The sequence below is a fragment of the Dipodomys spectabilis genome, unplaced genomic scaffold (genome assembly GCF_019054845.1).
Source record: "Dipodomys spectabilis isolate Male_0828 unplaced genomic scaffold, ASM1905484v1 ptg000187l, whole genome shotgun sequence".
NCBI classification, from domain to species: Eukaryota; Metazoa; Chordata; class Mammalia; order Rodentia; family Heteromyidae; genus Dipodomys; species Dipodomys spectabilis.
Genome location: NW_024870864.1, coordinates 616,627 through 635,649, shown reverse-complemented (window position 1 = coordinate 635,649; position 19,023 = coordinate 616,627). Strand labels below are relative to the sequence as shown.

The window sequence follows — 19,023 nt, the reverse complement described above, 5'->3', positions numbered from 1 at the left end:
TCTCTTTTCTCTCTCTGTGTGTGTGTCTCTCTCTCTCTTTTTTCCCAGTCCTGGGGCTTGAACCCTTGAGGACCTGGCCACTGTCCCTGAGCTTTGTTTGCTCAAGGCTAGCACTCTATCACTTGAACCACAGTGCTGTAGAAGCCATTTCTCTAGGGATTACTTCTAACCCTTCTCCTTACTTAAAAATTACAACCTGTTTCCCCAAGTTTTTCTATCATGCTTGCTTATTGCCTTCTGACACAGCATTCAACTTACTTGTCAAGATTATTGTCCATTTATTGGATGAAAATGTGAATTGTCTAAGGGCATAGGCCTCTGGTTGCTGCACAGAGTTTGTGTATCCCAAGTTCCTGGCAAATGTCTGGCACACAGTGAGTGAGTGCTCTATATTGAATGCATGCATGCAGACCACATAGAAAGCTTGGAACTGATATACAACTTCATCTCTGTAGCATGTTCTTATTGTTACTTCCTCTGGTAGAAAGATGGACACTAGAATTTAAAAATGAAGGAGCAGTGAATGTATCTAGTGAATTTTCAGGCCTGTTTAGTTCAGAACTGTGCCCTTTGAAGCTACTCCCTCCCCAGTTACCATTGTCCTCCCCTCAAGAGAACATCCTGTTATCCAATGTCCCTCAAAAATATCTTTCAGATCTGTGTCACTGGCTATTTTTTTTTCATACTAGCAGAGGACTAAACAAAAGAGGCATGAATCATCACCCTGGAGCTGAGCTGAGAGGAACTTTTTACTATAGAGGGGTGGCCCAGGGGAGGGGGCCAGGCTAGCCAGTGTGGACTGTGAAGTATACCCCTGGGACCTGTGGCATTCAGGGTATAGTGGGAGGGAGGGTGGAGACTTTAGAAATGAAGGTGAGGGTGGATGTTTTTCTCCCTGGAAGCCACAAGCGTTTGGGCTGTAAGATACCTGGGTCTATTCCAGTCGGAGGTAATATATTGTTCATTCCCAGAGGGGAACACGCGAAAGAAAAGGAGCTGCTGGCTTCTCCCAGGATGCACATAGACAATCCAGGCTCATACACAAGTCTGTAGTCAGGAGGATAGTGCTATTAAACCAATAGTGTTTAACTGGAGAAAAAAAAAATCAATGGTAGCTCAGTGATAGAGTGTTTGCCAAGTATCAACCAGGCCCTTGATTTGTTCTGGGGGTGGGAAGGGGCATAAATAAGACTCTGTTGGACCTTATGTGCCTGTGTCATTTTGGAGAAGGTTCACTTTGGTTTGGATGGGTTTCCATTTCTTTCAGTAGGCATCCATTTGGCATTCTGGCCTCAACCACGTGACCAAGTGGGAAGTGGTCTAACAGGTCATGTGGCACTTGTGTGTGGGTGCTTGTGCCAGGACATTTGCTGAAAATTGTTTTTCTGACCTGGTGTACACTTTGGAAAGAAACACAGGGAGGAAAAATGACTTCCTTCTTGACCTCAAGTCATGTCCCATGACCAGTTTCATTTGAGCATCAATAAGCCCTCAGTGAGCCAGGATTACCCTCCTTTATGATACACAACTGCTCAGTGGGTCTCAATGAAACAAACCCCCTGCTGTGTTGCCAGGAAGCCTGCTTTTCTCCCCTTATCACCAGTTCAGTGTGGGTGGAGTTTGTCCCCAAGTGTTTACTGAGAGTTCTGATTAGAGTATTTGAAGTCAAATGATGGGCTTTAACCTCCAAATATCCCCCCCAACATACGTAGTTAATGACTCCCTGTAGCTTCTTGACATATCTTTTTTGTACCAAAGCTGATTATTCTAAATGAGAGTCAAGTTTTGCAAGTTCATCAGACCTGATCAAATGTCTTATGGGAACTCAGAAACTTAAAGCTTGGAAGTTATATTCCAGTGTGTAAAAGCAAGTGTCAGAGGCCTGACTTTGACATGGAGACCAGCAGACCATGAGTCCACACTGCAGCTTAGAGGGTCAGTCTCATAGAGGCCAGCAGACTGTGATCCCGCACTAGGTTAGAGAGTCAATGTCATGGAGCCCATCAGATCACAATCCCACACAGTAGCTGAGAAGGTCAGTATGTTGATCCTCATCCTCTGTGTATTTTCTCCATGTATCTTCTATTGTAAAATCGACACCTGACCAATACTATGCTAAGTCTTTTGCCACCCTTTTCCCTCTCACCTCTCCCTCTCTTTACAAAAAGAGTACTTTTCTTTCCCCCTTGGAAACACCATAGCATATCAGCTCTCAAAGGCTTTAGTCTCAGGATCCCTTTATAGTGTTAAAAATTGTTATGAACTAAATGTTTTTGTATGGAAAAAGTGAGTTTTTTTGTTTGTTTGTTTTGTCTAGTGCCAGGAGTTGAATTGAAAGCCTTAAGCTTGCTAGGCAAATGCTATACCACTGAACTACACCCATGCCCTTAAAAGAAAATCTTTTAGAACACACTAATACATAAGCACATATACTGTTGGCTAATCATATAACTTCTGGAAATTTTTCTGGTACATTCCATTATGTCTTAAGATATGGAGACTAGAAAGGAGAAATAACAACTTAGTATTATGAAAAGTGTTTTCATTTTGAGAACTAAGAGGATGTTGGAATCCTAAGGCATCTCTAGATCACATTTTGATAATGGCTGATGTTTTATATTGTCTGGAGTTTATATCGTGGAGGTTTCTAGACCACTACAATGACAGAAGTTTTGAAATGTTGTCCAGTAAAGCAGTTGTTCTTCCAATAAAATTGAGCATACTATATTTAATAATTACTCATGTTATCTTTAGTATCAGTTGTGTCCTAATTAATAATTATAAGTATAATCAATCCAGTTGAAGACGAAATTTCAGTTTCAATGAATACATATATATTTGTAGTTATGAGGTATCACTGAGCTTTGTTGTTGTTGTTTTTGATGTTGTAGATGGAACACCGTGCCTTATGAACACTAAGCATGCCCTTTACCACTGAGCTACATCCTATTTTAAGGTTAATAACTAATGAGTCTCCAACATTCACCTGTATACTATAGGATAAAACTCTCAGGGAGAAGTAGAAAATTAATGGTTGAAACCTATTCCTGAAGGCAGATTTCAGTGGCCATGTTGATGTCCACATATTCAAATTATGTTCTTTGCAGCTTTTCAAATTATGAAAAATTAGAATATGAATGAATAAAATATATAAGAGGCTACATCTATTTTCTACAATTCTTTGGAAAGAATATAAGCAGAGAATATAGACTCCTGAGTCAGAGTATTCCCAAGTACTCTTTATTTTTTTTATTTTTTTATTTTTTTGGGTCCAGTCGTGGGGCCTGAACGCTGGGCCTGGGCACTGTCCCTCAGCTCTTCAGCTCAAGGCTAGCGCTCTACCACTTGAGCCACAGCACCACTTCCGGCTTTTTTCTTTTTGCTTATGTGGTGCTGAGGAATGGAACCCAGGGCCTCAGGCATGCAAGGCAAGTGCTCTACCACTGAGCCACCTTCCCAGCCCCCCAAGTACTCTTTATTGATGTGGTAATGGGCTTGAGATGAATATTTCTCCTCTTGAAATAACACAGTGGTGAGGATCAGTTTCATCTTTTCCTTGGAAATGACCAAAATATGAAAAGATAGAGTTCCTATCTGAAATTTTACTATTTAGGATTTTCCTCCTGTCAGAAGGAAATACTCCTCATCTTGGAAAATTAAAACACCATGAAATAACTGTCATATTTTCAGTATAATGTTTTGTTTTGTTTTTTAGAGAAAGGAAAAGTCACCACAGAATCCTTAGACAGAGAGACATGGGTTTAGCTCTTCCTTGAGGTCCTATCTAGTCAGTAAAATCAGACACTAGAGAGAACTTCTGAGTGGAAAGTAACAGAAACTTATTAATTCTGATTTATTTTGTATGTATGCATGCACATTAACTCCTCAGGAGAAGTACTGATGTAAAAGGGAGCAGCTTTGCATTTTTTTCTTACATTTTCTCCCAGGCAAGACCCTGTGCCACACTGCGACCCCCTAGCCTCTGTCCTGAACAGCAGTGGCTGCTGCATCCACCCTAGAACAGCCTTTTACTGGCCTTTTTCTGCAACAGTTTTTCCCTTCCATTTTTCAAATATTTAATCACTCCATTAGTGACAAGCTTTAAATTTAAAAATAATCAGATGGAAAATTCCACACCCAAGTAGACAAATGGAAGAAAACAAAATAGCCCTTTCAAGTAAAAGCAAATTGGGATACATTTTCAAAACTGTTATGGCTTTAGCTTTATCATGTACCAGAGATATAGAAGTTTTCAGATTCCATGAAGTAGTATATCTAGCTATATTTTAAAAAATAACCTGCTAAATTTTGGAATCATTTCAGACTAAAAGAAAGCTGCAGAGATAGTATAGGGAAGTCTCATAAATCTACCTTCCCTATTATTAATACAGCATCTTATATAAGTATGAAATATTTGTTACAATTGATGTATTAATTCAGGTAGCCTGATACTAGTTCGGGTTCAAATTTATTATTTTTTTCCTCTTTTTATTATTATCTTCAAATAGTTGTACAAAGGGGTTTGGATTTAACATGTCCATTTATGTATACAATACATCTTGATCAGTTTCACAAACCCTTCCATCATTCTCCTGTAGGATATCACATTCAATTTAGTCATCTTTGTCTCCTTAGTCCTCTTTCTGTTTCACCTGACCTTGAGGGGTCTTGAAGATTGCTGGTCAGGTGTTTTGTAGAAAGTAACACAACTTGGACCTGCCTGATACTTTTTCATGATTAGACTGAGGTTTTCAGTCTAAAGAGGAAGACTATAGATGTCATTCTCATCACAGCACACTACGATGCATTCTGTCTACAGGATTGTCACTGTTAGCATGACCTGTAATGATCTGTCCCAAGTGTTCGTCAGTTTCTCCATTCTGAAGTTTTCCTTCTTTCCCCTCTCTCTACTGTATTCTTTGGAAGGACGTCACTATGTGCAGCCCACATTTAGAGAGAGGGGAGTTATGCTCCATTTCCTCAAGGAAGGGGTATCTAAGTAGACTATTGAAGTCCTTCTCTATGGGACATTTGACTATTTTCTCCTACTTAATTTAATTGTTATATTTTAAATAATCCATATTCATGGATATTTATTTTATACTTTGGGTTATAATTTAATGCTACTTTATTTTCTTGTTCAAATTGTAATCTTATCCATTGGGAGGTGTGTGTGTGTGTGTGTGTGTGTGTGTGCGTGCACGCACACGTGCGCGCGCGCGCGCACACACACACATGCACGCACGCGCTGGGCCTGGGACTTGAACTCGGGGCTTGGGTACTGTCCCTGTGCTCTTCAGCTAAAGGTGAGCGCTCTACCACTTGAGCACAGCACCACTTCCCTGGGCGCTATCCTTGAGCTTTTTTTTTGCCTAAGGCTAACACTCTACTATGTGAGCCATAACTCCTCTTCCAGTTATTTTGTTTGTTTGTTTTGGTGGCTAATTGGAGATAAGAGTCTTATGGCCTTTCCTGCCCAGACTGGCTCTGAACTGTGATCCTCAGATCTCAGCTTCATGTGTAGCTAGGATTATACTGTATGGGGGGGGGGGGTTCCTGGCGCCCAGCCCACTGGAGCTGTTTAGCTCAGTTCTGGGTATCTATATGATAAATCAAATTATTGTCTGTGTCTGTTTGTTGTGTGCTATGTTTGTGCCATACCTCACTCCACATTCATCTTACATCATTTATGCTCTGGTGAGAGTTCTCCATTTCTCCAAGGAGCTATGGTTATTTTTATTGGAGAATGATATTAGAAACCAAGAACTGGGTATTTTTTCTATTTAAAATTAATGAATGTTGTTTATTCTTATTGCTAAAATGCTTTCAAACCTCAAATGATTAAAAATCAATCTTTTTTTTAGTTAGTATAGTGCTTTAGTCATATAATAATTCCTTGTGAACCAATTGATTTTTACTATTAAAAAAGGATTCCTGGGCTGGGAAGGTGGCTCAGTGGTAGAGCACTTGCCTTGCATGCATGAGGCCCTGGGTTCGATTCCTCAGCACCACATAAGCAAAAAGAAAAAAGCCGGAAATGGTGCTGTGGCTCAAGTTGTAGAGCACTAGCCTTGAGCTGAAATGCTGAGGGACAGCGCCCAGGCCCAGAGTTCAGGTCCCACGATCGGCCTCCCCTCCTCCCCCCGCCAAAAAAAAGATTCATGGTCTAAGTCCTGGTGGCTCTGCCCTATAATCCTAGCTACTCAGGAAGTTGAGATCCAGAGGATCAAGATTTGATGCCATTTCAGGCAGAAAAGTCCATGAGACTCCATATCCAAAACAACCAAAAGCAGGCCTGGAGGTGTGACTCAAATGGTAAAGGAGCATAAATCAAATGAGTATGAGGCTCTGAATTCAAATTTCAGTGTACCAAAAGAAAAACAATTTCAACAGATTGTCTAAAATTTTTAAATCTTTGATATTCAGAGTGTCTTAGCATAATGCCATGATATGTACTGTGAGTCCAGGCAACAGATGACTAGATGAGCCTGACAGCTCCTTTTCTTGGTGTTGGGGTTGGTGGGTCCTGTTTCTGCTTATAGCAACTTAAGTGTGAACAATACTGCTTTATTGCCTAATATGTCAGCCTTTAGGATCTGAGCAAATGAAAGCAGCTGCCTTCTGAACCCAAGGCTGCCTTATTTTGGTACCTATGGTCCACCCCAGGTGTTTGCACATCTTTTAAATTAACTTTACATGTTTGGTCTGAAGCCATGAACTAAGAAGTTAAAGAAGGATAACCCACAGGCTTCTGGTTAGAAAGCAGCCTGTTTCTTTTCTGTGGGTCTCACGAATGTCCTTCTACTCCAGGTCTGACCGAGATGGCTGTCTTCAGTTGTGAGGCCCACAATGATAAAGGGCTGACTGTGTCTAAAGGCGTGCAGGTCAACATCAAAGGTAAGCAACAAGGCTGTGTCCCAGGTGTGTTCTGGGGGTGGAGGACACAATGAGTGCTTACCTTAGTCCAGGCTTTTCTACTGCTTTCTTTGTGACCTTGAACACGTCCCTTTATCTGTTGGGTTTCAGTGTTTGAAAACTGGAGACAATTATTGCTGAGACTTCATGAGAATTAACAAAACAAAAACAAAAAACACCTCACAACAGTGCATGACTTTTTAAGTCTTTGATACATATTAGCCAGTTTAGTACTGCTTAGTCCAGGAAGAAAATAAACTTTTTATGCTTGCTTTTGATCATTTGTGCCTATCATTCACCCTTTGAAGAGCTCTGAGGATGGAGTCACTTAGAGCTCGATCTTGGGAATGTGCTCTGTCCCTGAGTCACCAGGGTCTCATGCAAGTCTCTGTCAACTGTTGACTTAGAGGGGGTGGGGGTGGGGATCTGGGAGCAGAGAGATGGGCAGATTTGCTCTTTTGGGGAGAGAAGTAGCCCTGACCATCTTTCCCCTATATCCTCTCTTTCTTGTTCTCCCTGAGCTTGGATTTCACTAGGGCTAAGCTTGCTTGGCCTGAATTATAGTAATAAAATCAAAGGCCATGCTCCCCGAGGCTATTGAAGATGCTCTTATGCATCTACCTTGCCATTGTTCCTACTATGTAATCAAAGGTATTGACACCCAAAAGTTTAAAGAAAAGGAAAACCTGCAAGTAAATACTGTCTTATCTCTTTGAAGGTTATCTTGCTTGTTTTCAGAGAAATTCAAACACATTGTATGTGTTACTATTTGATACTAATTTAGGTATTGAGAAGTAAATATTGGGTTCATATTTTCTCCCTCTTATCCTTGGAGAGGCCAACAATGCATACTTAATAATGGTCAGAAGCTAGGCCTCTGTGCAACTACTTGAAGATAATAAAGTATTTTAAAAAATAATAAAGACTGGGGAGAGACAGAATAAGATTAAAAACTATGAATATAATTAAAGAAGGAGCTGATTTTTTTGGTTTCAGGATTCAACCTGTTAAAGATGATGAAAGGGGCTGGGGATGTGGTTTAGTGGTAAAATGCTTGCTGAGCATGCATGAAATCCTGGGTTCTATACCTCAGTACCACATAAACAGAAAAGGCTGGGGGTGGCACTGTGGCTCGAGTGGTAGAATGCTAGCCTTGAGCAAAAGAAACTCAGGGAGTGCCCAAGCCCTGAGTTCAAGCCCCAGGACTGCCTCCCCCACCGAAAGATTGTGCAGGGATATTTTCCTTTGTTTTCTTTTCCCTTTTGGCCAGTATTAGAGTTTGAACTCAGGGCTGTTGACTTGCTTGGCTTGCTCACTGTATTGATGTTGTACCATTTGAGCCATGCTTCCAGTCCAACTTTGCATCATTTAATTGGAAATGGAATCTCATGGACTTTTCTGTCCAGGCTGAGTAGCAAGTGTTACAGGTATGAATCACTAGTGCCTGGCTAACAGAGTATTTTCTAAACGTTCACTGGAATTTTTTTAAAATGAAAAACCAAAAGTGAATACTAGAGGAAGTATATAACTTCCTTCCTCTTTTACAAATCTCATTATTACAATTTGAAAAGATATGTTAGGAATTTCAGAAATTACTGAGTGGGTACAAATTTGTAAAATCCTTTTTCCTAGAACATAATAAACTTCTTAAAATTTAAAAATGTATAAAATGAGAAGCATTTGATTTTATATTTCACACACATATTTAAAATCCTGCTTCTAAAACTTGTTTTCAGCTTTTGTTTATTTTAAATTTTCTATCAGAGCAACCAAGATTCCCCTCATCTACACTGTTATTATTGTGACTTGTGTAGCCCAGTTTTGATATGGAAAAGGCAGATTCTTTAGGGAGGTTCTACAAATAATCTGCCTAGGAAACTGAGTGGAACAATACATTGACTGCAAGTATACTCACAAAATCACACTCCTCAACATGGGATCCAGTATGTGCTTAATGTAGTCCCAGCTCCTTTCTCCCCTTACCTCATTCTCTCCATCAGCACTTCACCACACCTGGCTGCATGTATTACCTCATTCCCACCACAGGCCCACAAAGCAGTACTACGCCTATCCTCCCTTTGTAAAGGAGAGAACTGATCAGACAGGCATGGAACTGTGCCCAGGGACCTACAGCTGGTTCCATGGTAAATCCGCCTCTCAGGTCCTCACAGGTGCTCTTAACAATCAGCTTGCTGTCCTTCGTGTGGACCACCAATGTCCTAGAGGCCTGGCAGACTTGGGCTCAAGTTCCTGTTCTACTGTTTATAACCTGTCTTCCTTCCTTTCTTTCTTCCTTCCTTCTTGTCTTTCTCTTTCCTTTCTTCCTTCCTTCCTTCCTTCCTTCCTTCCTTCCTTCCTTCCTTCCTTCCTTCCTTCCTTCCTTCCTTCCTTCCTTCCTTCCTTTCTTTCTTCCTTTCTTTCTTTCTTTCTGTCCACCTGTCTTGTCTTTTTCTTTCTTTCTCTCCTTCCTTCCTTCCTTCCTTCCATCTTTCCTTCTTTCTTCTTTTTCTTTGTGCTGGTCTTAGGGCTTGAATTTATGGCATGACCACTAGCCTTGAGCTTCTTGTGCTCAAGGCAAGTACTCTGCCACTTGATCCACAGCTCCACTTTCGGCTTTTTAAATATTTTATTAGAGATAAGAGTCTCATGGACTGTCCTGCCTGGGCTGGCTTTGAACTGCAATCCTCAGATCTCATCTTCCTGAGTAACTATGATTACAGGCATGAGTCACTGGCACCCAGCATCTCTCTATGATCTTTGACACACTTTTAACTTTCCTGTTCACTTCCCTCATATGTTAGGAGGGATTGTAAGACTGTCCAGTAAGGTCCAAGTAATATTCAAATGAAGAAAGTCCATGAAGTACCTGGCACACAGTAAGCCCAGAAAATGTTTGCCATCATTTCCTATGATAATTATTATGAGTAATTAAACTTAGTACAAAGAGGTAAGATTTTCCCAATGCAGCGCATTCTTGTATTCTAACTGATGGAGAAGTCTTTGTCCCACATGTGCCTAAAGGCATTGCACAGTCGTTATACTATATACTATATACACCTTTCCCAGCAGATGCAATTGGCTTTTGCTTTAACTGACTCACATGTCTTCTAGGCTTGGCAAGTCACACACACACACACACACACACACACACACACACACACACACACACACACACACACACACACACACACACACACACACACACACACACACACACACACACACACGCCCCAGTGACATGACTCTTTTGGGCACAGGATGAAATCTTATCTGTGGTAACTGAGTCTCCTGCTCTCTACAAGGGCAGAGTGAAGCTGTTCATCACTGCCCTTGTGCCCTCACAGAAGCGTCAAGAATGCTTACTGAGTGAAGGACATGGGTATCTCCATGTTCTTTTCTAGTTAAAAGGTCTCCTCACTTCATCAGAAAGCAGAAAAGTGGATCTGTGTTCCACTTCTCAGGTCCAAGCAGGACCATGCCATTGCTGAAAGTCTGCTCACAGGCTAATTACCCCCAAGCCTAAGTGGTCCTCTTGAAGGTGTGTCCTTCCTTTTGCTAATCTCAGAGTATATTGTGTTAATATGACCATTTGGTAGCTGTGGCCTCTCTTGATTTAAGCATGTGTGTTTGTTTTTATCTAGCAATTCCCTCTCCACCAACTGAAGTCTTCATCCACAACAGTACAGCACATAGCATTCTGATCTCCTGGGTCCCGGGGTTTGATGGCTACTCTCCATTTAAGAACTGCAGCATTCAGGTAATCCTCCAGGATGTAGAGGGAAGTTGTGGGTTGGTTCTTGATGGAGCTCCCTGGTTTTCTTTCCTTCCCAGGTCAGCCCTGAGTAGATGTCTCCACCTCCACTTTTGTCCAGAATCCCTTGTTCTCCCCAGGCATCATCTACCATCCTGCCCTGCCTCATGGTGCTTTGTCTACAATGTTGCTTCCTCCTATGCCTGGTCCGGGACTCAGCTAGAAGAGAAGCATGTTTCCAAGGGAGAATATCAGGAGACCAGGGAGAAGTAATTGGTAATCACAAAAACATCTCCCTAAATTTTAACTAGGAGTTCGGAAGGCCAGGGGCTCCCTAGTGTGGCTCTTCATTCAAGACATAAGTCACCTGTGACAGTAAATGTGGCACATTAGCCAGAAACCTGGAGATTTTAAGCCTGTAGGTTCTTTAGCCCTTCCTAACAACTACCTAAATTGGTATGAAACAGTGGTGAAATAACTATAGGTTAGTCAGCCTAAAATAATCCCTGTCATGATGTGAGATCTGTTCTCCTATTTCATCAAAGCACTAATACTACTGTTGAATGAGTGTCCTCAAGGTCCAGGGATATTGCCTATGTTATCTTACTTAGGACACACCAGCCCCACAGGCTCAGAGAGCTCACTCAGCCTGTGAGCAGCAGGCCTGCAGTTCAAACTGAGGAAGATCTGATGCCAACAGTAGAGCTGAGCACAACTGGCTTGCTGTATAGTCAGGAGAGACATGTTGTATAGAAGTGGGTTTCTAAACACCCAGAGATCATCCAAGGACAATGCAAATGTGTTCTGCCTTGTACTTAATCACATGGCAGGGATAAGAATTATTAGTTTCTCCAGTATCTTAGTCTTATTCATTAAAATGATAACTCAGTACAGGCCAGTCATGTCAAAATTGACTTAAGAGAAGTGACTTCCAAAGAATTTTGTGTTGACAAGATGTTTTTAATACCAACTAGAATGAATTTCTCTGCCCTTGGTGCCTCCTACTCTTTATCTAGCAGCTGTTCCTTCTCTGAGGAATAAAAACATGTATTATCCCCAAAATAGCCTTTACCCTCACCCTACCACCCCCACCCAGCCTTGCTTAATTATTACCCAACACTGCTTACAAACCTCCCAAGAACTCCAATCTCCCAAGTAAGATTTAGGAACTCTTCCTATCTCTACAATTCCTTACCAGGGATACTGTCTTAAAACAAAACAACAACACACCGACTCAGTGGAGCTTAGGAGGAAGCCCTGAACTGAAATTTCACAGGGCTTATAAAGGCAACAACCACAAAGTTACAGCAACCAGATGTGTTAACAGGACATTCTAGGGCGATAAGGGTTATAGGGGGTTATCAGATCATTTGGGCCAGGGCAATAAAGGGCAGGGGGTATCTGTGAAGTGAGGGGAGTTTGTGGCCACAGAAAACTCTGTCCTTGGGATTTATATGAGCTCTGGTTAACTTCAACACAGACAGGTTAGTTCCTGGAATTTATGTTTGCTCTGGGTCACTCATAATTTTAACATAAATGACAGAATGGCCGCTGCTTCAAAATGGAGTTACTTCAACTCTTCACAACCATCATCATCTGATTTTGTCTATATTTATAAGAGATACTGATGTGTCGTTTTCTTCCTACAGCTTTTTCTTTGGCATCATGTGCTGATGCCAAAGGTCCTTCTGCTTCTTTGAGGAAGTTATGGATGTATCAGTGAAACCATTCTGTCCTAGGCTTTTCTTTATAGGGTTTTAGTTTAATATTTATTTATTATATGGTAGTTTGTGTGTTTCTAGGACTTTGATCATTTCATCTAAGTGATCTAATTTGTTGGGTATACAACAAATTAGTCGTTATGTCACATAGTATCACATTATAACCGATCAATATCTTTTAGGTCTTGTTACATGCCAATTCAGAGCTCTGTAGCTAGGAACAACCAGGCTTGGAAGTAGTCTTTTGTATCTGAACATAATGAGCCAGCCTTTCTTAAAACTTTTACCAAGTGCTGAACTCTTCCAAGAGTCTAAGGGGCAGGGCACTCAGCGTCCTTCTCATGGGGAGTAGATAACTTCAGGAAGATTGAGGAAAAATATCACCAGCACTGCCATTTTGAGAGAGTAGACCTGGAAGGTGAAAGATGCTCACATATTAGCTGGCCAGGCACTGATGGCTCATGCCACCAGCTACTCAGGAGGCTGTGATCTGAGGATTATAGTTCAGAGCCAGTCCAGGCAGGAAAGTCTGTGAGGCTTGTATCTCCATTTAACCGCCAAAAAGCTGGAAGTGGAGCTGTGGCTTAAGAGGGAGAGCCTTCGGTAGAAAGACTAAAGAAGCCAGGCGCCAGTGGCTCACATCTGTAATCCTAGCTACTCTGGAGGCCCAGATCTGAGGATTGCTTTTCAAAGCCAGCCCAGGCAGGAAATTCTGTGGGACTCTTTATCTCCAGTAAACCACTCAAAAAAGCCAGAAGTGGCGTTGTAGCTCAAGTGATAGAGCACTTACCTTGAACAAAAGGAGCTCAGGGACAGTGCCCAGGCTCAGAATTCAAGCCCCAGGACTGGTTAAAAAAAAATTTTTTTTTAAAAAGCTAAAGAAAAAAGCACTCAAGTCCTGAGTTGAAAAATCTAAATAAATAAAATTAAGCTTCAGCTTCAGTGGCTGTGCTTTGGCACCTGAGATAAATTATCATCTTGGACCGCCAAATCAGAGGCTTCTGCTGCCCACTTTGGATCTGTGGTGGATGGGATTATTCAGTCCCTGCCCCACCAGCTAGCCCTGCCTGCCCACACCCATCCTCCTTTCCATTTCTGGTAGGATTACTAGCTTAGCAAATATGAATACAGGACATCCTGCTAAATTCCACAAGCGATCTTGTGCTTTATTCACACTGAAACTTTATGCTATTGATCTCAAATTCATATGCAGTTCAGCATCCTTTATTTTCTCAACAGTCCTGCTGGGGTTAGTTTCCATGGTTTTTAGAAGTTACATTTTTATATTCTGTTGATTGTGTCTTCCCACTCCTGAAGGAACCAAGAATGGTTTTGCCGTTCATTACAATTTTAAACTCTGACTGGGTAACAAATGAATGTTTTGGATGAGATTCAGGCCCATGTACTAGCAGGACACACCCTCTCGTTTCCTTTGGTCCTGATGTTAGTTCCTTTTTTTCACCCATTTTTGGGTCCCAGATTCCATTTCTATTTTTAACTTGCCATGTACTTCTTGCCATTTCATGCCCCCTTCTTCCCTGGGGTCCACAGAGAAGGACCAATATGGAAACCCCTTCTTCTAGGAACATACTGTCAAAAAGTGTCACTGTGCCTGGAAATGCCCTGGGTATGGCTCTGGAAATGGAATGGAGGCAGAGAGCCAACACCTTCCTCCTTAGTTTTAGTGGTTTGTCACCAGGAAGTAGTTGCATACTCCAGTGTGAAAGAACAAAAAGTCACTTCTGCCAACAGCCACCCCCGAGATAAGCACATGACCTTTATTTCTCCTCAGATGGCTTCTCAGGACCAACTGGTACCTTCCTGTCACCCACAGGGTCTGAGTCAGAGGTGGGACTCAGTCCTTACAACCATCATCATGGTATTTCCAGGAGATTGGGATTCTAAAATATTTATTTATGGCCTCTTGCTCTAAATTTCAAACATACATCTCAAAATAGCAACAATGGATATCCACATCCCTAAATGCATCCTCATAATTATTAAGAGAACTTTATTTTGTGGGTTGATGATTGCTTTGGGTTTCTTCTATTTTACCTAATATTATTCTACCTCCTATGATTTTGCGGGGGGATGGCAGTCTAGGGCTTGAATTCTAGGTCAGGGTGCTGTCCTTCAACTTTTTCAATCAAGGGTAGCATTCCCACTTGAGCTACAGATCCACTTCTGGCTTTTTGATGGTTAATTGGAGATAAGAGTCTCATAGACTTAACTGCCTAAGCTGGCTTCAAACTATAATTCTCAGATCTCAGTTTCCTGAGAAGCTAGGATTATAGGTGTGAGCCATCAATGCTTGAGTCCTCATTGTTGAATTTTTTTTGGGGGGACGCACATGTAGTGGGAAACCTGTTTTGCCAAGAATTTCTCTCATGCTAGACAAACAGATTTGGAGGGAGGTGTGGGGCGAGTCATGGAGGGAAAGAAGAGGAAATACATGTTTAAAGGAAATCTGGAGACAGGTTTGCTAGGTGAGATATGAACGACCCTTTCCTGTTTCTTCCCATTGTACCTAAATACCATAAAATGTACGCTATCTATGCATGCTTTTGTGTTGAATTCCTAGGGCAGCAGGGAGCAGTAAAGATACAGTACACACTACTAAAACTAGCCCCAAGGCAAGAGCATGACCCGGAGGTTAGGTAATGGGAAGAGCAGAGTTTTGCTGGAGACAGTGGCTTGTATTCCAGGCACATCTGTAAGCCACGCTACTAAGGAGGCCGAGGCAAAGAAGACTGCAAGTCTGAGGCCCATCTGGGCAACTTAGCTATTGAGTCCTGTCTCAAGATAAAGATTAAAAAAAGAGAGAGAGAGAACTGAAATGTAACTGAATTGTAGAGCACTTGTGTAGCATGCACCAGGCTCTGGGTTCAATCCTAATTACTGTACAAACAAAATAAAACATTAAAAGAATCATTCTCAGAATTGTGGTGGGCCTAAGAGAAGGCTACTTTATTTTGAGTACTTTATTTTAGAGCCACTTTAATTGTAAGCTACTTTACTGTCTAGTACCAGGTTATAAACATGTAATATTGTAATGATAATTTCTTGATCGTTACCTGTTGCAATGAGACCCCTTGTAGTCTAGACTGTGGTTGTCCCTGTACCATGAGTAACACACAGCAATACCCGTGAGAAACCATGTGTATCCTGACCGGAAGCAGGTCCTTCCCCTGCTACAGAGGAACTAAACACTGTGTGTCCGTGTCTGACATTCCCACCACCTTACTAATGCTGGCCTACATTTCACTCTTCATTTAGGTGAAGGAAGTAGATCCACTGAGTAATGGCTCAGTCATGGTTTTTAACACCTCAGCCTCACCACATCTGTATCACATCGAGCAGCTGCAGGCCCTGGCTAACTACAGCATTGGGATGTCCTGTATGAATGAAATAGGCTGGTCTGCAGTGAGCCCTTGGATTCCTGCCAGCACAACTGAAGGAGGTAATTCCTGAGGTCCACGATAAGTGTCCCCTCCAATGGCATAGGCTCAAACAAAGCTTTCCAGTAACCTGATTTGATGTGTTCACTTTGCTTATTTGGACTTCATGTCTGGAGGTACATTATATTGATGTGGCCAATAAAATAGGAAGATATTGGTAATTTAAAAAGATTTAGCTGCTGGGCACTGGTGGCTCATGCCTGACATCCTAGCTACTCAGTAGGCTGAGATCTGAGGATCGCAGTTCAAAGTCAGCCCAGGAAGGAAAGTCTGTGAGACTTTCCTTATCTCCAATTAACCATCAGAAAACTGGAAGTGGTGCTGTGGCTCAAGTGGTAGAGCGCTAGCCTTGAGCTGAAGAGCTGAGGGACAGCACCGAGGCCCATAGTTCAAGCCCCATGACCAACAAAAAAACAAACACAGAGTTCATGCCCATAACCAATAAAAAAAAAAATTTAGTACTGATATAGTTCAGTGGCTCAAGCCTATAATTCAGTTACTTGAGAGTCAGAGATCAGAGGCTCTTGGTTCAAAGCCAGCCCTAGCAATAAAATAAAATAAAATGAAAATGTTCACAAGACTTGATTTCAACCAATAGATCGGATGGTGGTATCTGCTTATGATTCTAAACTATGGGAAAAGCAGAGAGGCTGAATGCAGAAGCACACATCTGTCATCCCAAACTGTCATCCTAGTCATACAAGGAAGCACAAATATGAGGATCAAAGTCTAGGCTGGCTTGGACATAACCAATGCAAATAGGGTTGGAGATGTGGCTCAAGTGGTAGAGTACGTGAATTCAAACTTCAGTACCACTAAAAACTTATATATGCTATATAAAGGTAGCATTGTCTTCCTTCCTTCCTTCCTTCCTTCCTTCCTTCCTTCCTTCCTTCCTTCCTCCCTCCCTCCCTCCCTCCCTCCCTCCCTCCCTCCCTCTCCCTCTCTCTCTCTCTCTCTTTCTCTCTCACTCCCTCACTCCCCCCGCTTTCTTTCTTTCTTTTTTTTTTTTTTGCCAGTCCTAGTCCTTGAACTCTGGGCCCTGGGCACTGTCCTTAATCTCCTTTTGCTCACAGCTAGCACTCTACCAGTTGAGCTACAGTACCACTTTCTGCTTTTTCTGTGATTAGTTGGAGATAGAGTCTCAAAGACTTTCCTGCCCAGACTGGCTTTGAACTACAATCCTGAGATGTCAGCCTCCTGAGGAGCTAGGATTACAGGCATGAACCATGAGTGCCTGGCTAGCATTTTCTTTTATATAAGAAGATAGTAACACAATTTTTAAAACAATATTATTTTTAGTTAACAAAATCATGCATAAAAGTTACTACTGATAGCCAGGCACTGGTAGCTCATGCCTGTAATCCTAGCTACTCAGGAGGCTGACATCTGAGGATCACAATTAGAAGCCAGTCCAGGTAGCAAAGTCCATGAGACTCTTATTTCCAATTAACCACTAGAAAACTGGAAGTGGCATTGTGGCTCAAAGTGGTAGAGTGCTAGCCTTGAGTAAAGAAGCTCAGAGACAATGCCCAGGTCCTGAGTTCAAGCCCCATGAATACCACCAACAAAAAAAGTTATTACTCAAGAAAACAAATGATATAAGCATAGCTAACAGTCAATGAGTACCCACTATGAAACAGACACATTGTAGTAGTACTATTAGCTCTTTATCATATTACTCAGTGAAAAATTTGTTTATGTCTTTAAACTTGAAAGACTTTTCTATATGTTGCTTTTGATTTCACAGCTTTAAAAATAATACTTTTTTTAGGGGCTGGGAAGGTGGCTCAGTGGTAGAGCGCTTGCCTTGTATGCATGAGGCCCTGGGTTCGATTCCTCAGCACCACATAAGCAAAAAGAAAAAAGCTGGAAGTGACACTGTGGCTCAAGTGGTAGAGCGCTAGCCTTGAGCTGAAGAGCTGAGGGACAGCGCCCAGGCCCAGAGTTTAGGACCCACGACTGACAAAAATAAATAAATAAAATCCTTTTTTTAGCGACTTGAACTGTTTTCTGTAGGCATTAACTTCGGATTACCTAGCTTCTGTTTATTTCCAGTGCAGGACACTAGCTGTTTATATAGGCTCCTTCCTTCCCTTTTTCTATCTCTGGATAGTCAGCACTTCAGACTTCACGCACACGCGCGCACACATACACACACACACACACACATTTTATGAGGGAGAGATGCTAGAGATTGAACTCAAGGCCTCATGCTAAGCACATGCTCTACCACTGAGTTGTACCCTAGCTCCTATATTACTTTTCATTCCATTTACAGTCTTTACCTTTAAATTGGAGTATTTAGTCCATTAAAATGCCAGGTTATTGTACAAATGGGTAGATTGAAATCCATTGTGTTTTCTGTTGTTCCAACAGTCATTTGTTCCTTCCTTCTTCTGGGCTAATCAAATGTCTTTATGGTCCTCTTTTGTCATCTTCATTGGCTTATTAGATATCACAATTTCCTTGTTGTTTTTGTTGCCTTACAATTTGCAACAAACATATCAGTTTACTTTCAAGTAATTTATATCACTGCACAAATACAAACATCACCATAGTATAGAATTCTATTTTCTTCCTTGTGGTATTTTTCAGGTTGATGGCATACATATCATTTTAAAGAATGTTATAAATGTGTAATGTGTTATTATTTTATTTGGTCAGTAAACAAAACATACATTTACCCATGTAGACTGCCATTTCTGGTAATATTTGTTTTTTCACGTAGCTCCGTGTTTCATTTGGTATAATTTTGCTTCTTCTTAGGGGACACTTAATTATTTTTTATGGTAGGGATCTGCTAGTGGGAAATTTAGCTTCTGGATATCTAGGGAAGGAGGAATATTTATTTTGCCTTTGAAGTAAATATTTATTTTACTTTTGGCCTGTGAATGTGTGTACATGTACAACACACATGCACATTCATGACTAAACCCAGGGTTTTATGCATGCTAAGCATTCATTTGTACACTGAGCTATATCCTCACTTGGTATTGATTGATTGATTCATTCATTGATTGATTGATTACTAGTGGTATTGAGGATTGAACTAAAGAACTCACAATTTACTAGGAAAGCACTCTACTACCTTAGCCACTCTGACAATCCTTTTTCTTTTTTTCTCAGATAGAGTCTTCTGCTTTTCTTCAGATGGGTTTTAGACCACAATCCTTCT

General features: G+C 41.4%; 1 protein-coding gene across 1 annotated transcript in view; it reads left to right on the top strand.

Moving 5' to 3' along the window:
• Mertk (MER proto-oncogene, tyrosine kinase) overlaps positions 1-19,023 on the top strand; it is a 132,745-nt gene that overhangs the window by 58,487 nt on the left and 55,235 nt on the right. The window contains exons 5-7 of the mRNA XM_042695402.1: positions 6,811-6,897; positions 10,557-10,672; positions 15,664-15,847. Of these exons, the coding sequence (XP_042551336.1) occupies positions 6,811-6,897; positions 10,557-10,672; positions 15,664-15,847 (387 nt within the window). The remainder of the gene's footprint in view (positions 1-6,810; positions 6,898-10,556; positions 10,673-15,663; positions 15,848-19,023) is intronic.